General features: G+C 38.8%; 2 protein-coding genes across 2 annotated transcripts; one reads left to right on the forward strand and one right to left on the reverse strand.

Annotated features, from left to right (window-relative positions):
• Nucleotides 1–334: 334 nt before the first annotated feature.
• LOC108556402 (protein Mpv17) lies at nucleotides 335–1,296 on the reverse strand. The gene is made up of 2 exons (XM_017912515.1): nucleotides 1,004–1,296; nucleotides 335–797 (listed from the first exon to the last, which is right to left on the reverse strand). Exons 1-2 carry the CDS (start codon nucleotides 1,187–1,189, stop codon nucleotides 447–449), a joined length of 537 nt encoding a protein of 178 aa, XP_017768004.1. The 5' UTR covers nucleotides 1,190–1,296; the 3' UTR covers nucleotides 335–446.
• Nucleotides 804–2,812, forward strand: LOC108556401 (uncharacterized protein C9orf85 homolog). Its single transcript, XM_017912514.1, has 2 exons — nucleotides 804–968; nucleotides 2,170–2,812. The coding sequence occupies exon 2, from the start codon at nucleotides 2,170–2,172 to the stop codon at nucleotides 2,779–2,781; it is 612 nt and encodes a 203-aa protein (XP_017768003.1). The 5' UTR covers nucleotides 804–968; the 3' UTR covers nucleotides 2,782–2,812.
• The last annotated feature ends 135 nt before the right edge of the window (nucleotides 2,813–2,947 follow it).

The following is a 2,947-nucleotide window of genomic DNA, read 5'->3' on the forward strand; positions in this document are numbered from 1 at the left end:
ATAATGACTTTTACACTGTGGCCTATTTCAGTATTACAGAAACAAGTTAAAACTACTCCAGTTTTTTTACTTATTGCATCTTCGTTCCCCTTTTTTTTCGTGGAAACGAGAGAAAGGCGGACATAAGACAACGAATTTTATGTCCAATGGTTAATCTTCAATTCGTTTTTATTTCAACGGGTAAATTTATTTATTTATTGTATGTTCCGATTTCCTCTATCTTCGTGTATTCCAGAGAAAAATGTATGTACAAAAAAAAATATATATGGTATAAATTAAAATAAATATTATGAAAGTTCGAAAAGTCTACAAAGATGTCTGTTTTAATTTCGAACATAAATACTTTATTCTCATTGCATATCTAAGTAATTATTCAAGAGGGAGGGTAAGTAATGATTATTGTTTATTTTATATTTAATTTAAACTTAAATCTAAACTAAAATAATCTAATGCGACGATTGAGTTTTCCAAGAGAGGTAGGTGTTCCAGACCAAAGCGACAAACTGTACGAGGAGGACTTGATATTGGAGCGGAACGAAACAAAAGTTCACGAGTTGAACGGGAGGCCAAAGCTTGTAGTTTGTTATCAAGATATCCTTGTAATCTCTTGTGATGTCCTTCTGAATTGAATCCAGGGGTTTGCGCTGGACGAGACCTAGAGCAGTCAAGAAGACCACTATGAAACAAGGAGCGAAAAGCAGCTGATCGCAGGCCATCTTCTTCAGAGCCACGGATCCACCACCAACGGATCCGAAGCGCTTAGCCAGAAACCCGTACCAGACCGTCAGTGTTGGTCCCTTCAAAATAAAGCACATCTGGTTGCATAACTCATCTCAAGTTTAACCTACAATTTGAAATAAATACACAAAACGTATCCACGTTAAAAGAACTGCTCTGATTGTATCAGTTCTTCAAAAAATATAACTGAATCCATGGTTATTTAACGATTGTTTACCAATTTCTCAAAGGTGAGTTGATTATTCGTATCATTTTATTTATTTACCGCAATGAAAAACCCAATGGACGTGAACTGTGCCGTCCTCTGCAGGCTATAATCTTTCATGGGGCGCTTCTCAACGACCGTCTGCGCTATGAAATCGCCCGCTCCCATCAAAGCTCCCGCCTGGACGGCCTGAGACAAGATTGGGAACTTCCTCAGGAAAGTTTGATAAATCTTGCTGACGCTCATCTTAAACTAATATACCGAAAGATAAAACAACTGGAATCACAGCAACAGAGGTTATTTAATCTACAAGTAGAAGAACAGTTAAAAAACGTGCCTCTTTAAGGTTATGTTTTCCAGATGACAGCATAAACAATAATGATAAAAACATTGCAATTTTGGGATTGATGATATTTCGTTTGTCAGCTGTGTCAAAATTGTTTGATGGAAGTGTGTCTAAATTTCCTTTGCCCCTTGAAACTCAAATGAAAGGATTTCAGGTTTTATATGTGGACATTTGTAAATTAACATGTGGAAGCAACTCCTGCTTAAACTGCCTCTGGTCCGAGCGCCCAGCTTCAGGGTTGTCAAGAAGACTTTTCTGACTTTGAGCTCGGCCCAGCTGCTGAATATTGATTTGCCGGATGTAAAGGAAGACTTTGTGCAGGATTTAGATTTGAGCAACTTGAGGTTCTCGAGTGAGGTAAAGTCTGCCTGTTCAAAGAGTGATGAAGCTATTAGGGAACTGATTCAGACACTGAATGCTTGCATTGAGGAAATTTGTGAGCAGTACCAGCATTGCGTGGCGAAGCAGATCGAGATCACAGTGACTGGCATGAACGTGGATCCAATTGGAAAGCATTGGGACGATTTGACCAAGTACAGAGTAGAGGCGAACGATTTGAAATTGGAGTTCGAGAAGTACAGGATGCTGGTGGAGAGGATCGGTCAGATCATATACAACCAGACGTTCAGCTCGGTGATTGCGGGTAGCGAGGCTTCGGACGTGGTTACCTCCGATTACGAGAGTTTAAAGAACCTCGTGGAACAGAAGAACGAGGAAAATCGGTTTTGGGATAGCAAATTGTTGGATGTCAATGCGAAGAGCATACTTACCGGAGTTTATTGATTGTAGTCGTCGTTTATTTTAATTATAAAATAAAATTATTTGCATAATGTTATTTTTAATCGTTTTCTTTGTCTGTATTTCTTTGTATTTTCTATAGATGAGTACGCAGTCTGGTAACGGATCGCGGACGAGACCACAGAAGTACCAAAACCGCGTAGCTTACAAGAACAATCTGCATGACACGAGCCACAAGACGAAGAAGTTAAATGCAATTCAGGTGTCGGAGGTGTGCGAGAAGTGCAGGGCAGTCATCGAGTGGAAGATCAAATACAAGAAGTACAAACCTCTAACGCAGGCTAAGAAATGCGTCAAATGTGAGGAGAAGAAGGTGAAAAAGGCGTACACCGTTCTGTGCTCGGATTGCGGTAAGAAACATAAAATTTGCACCAAGTGTCTGGAGTCAAAGGAAATCGTGCCGAGGGCACCAAGCAAGAATGAAGAACTGAAGATGGACCTGGAGCTCAAACAAATGCTCCAGACGCTGTCTGAGCGCAAACGTAGAACATTCATCCGATATATGAATAAAAAGAAATCTGACGATACTCAGGACACGAACGAAACTGCACCAATGAAGAAGGAGGAACTCGTGAAGAAGCTTAACGCGCTCAAAGTTGATGACGAAGAGAACGATTCTGATTTCGATTATAGTGACTTTAGTGATAATGAAGATGATGAAAAAGATGACGATGATGATAAAGATTCTTCATAATAGATGTGACTTATTTTATTACAATATTATTAAATTGAATAAATACAAATATATTGTTTACAAAATCTGTTTTAATACATTTACGTTTTACAGCAGCTAAGGACGAACTGTATTAATTATAGACAATTTAGTTCACTGGAAATGTATATTATGGATGAAGAAATAA

This window comes from Nicrophorus vespilloides, unplaced genomic scaffold, assembly GCF_001412225.1.
Source record: "Nicrophorus vespilloides isolate i.1.1-1 unplaced genomic scaffold, Nicve_v1.0, whole genome shotgun sequence".
Classification (NCBI taxonomy): Eukaryota; Metazoa; Arthropoda; class Insecta; order Coleoptera; family Silphidae; genus Nicrophorus; species Nicrophorus vespilloides.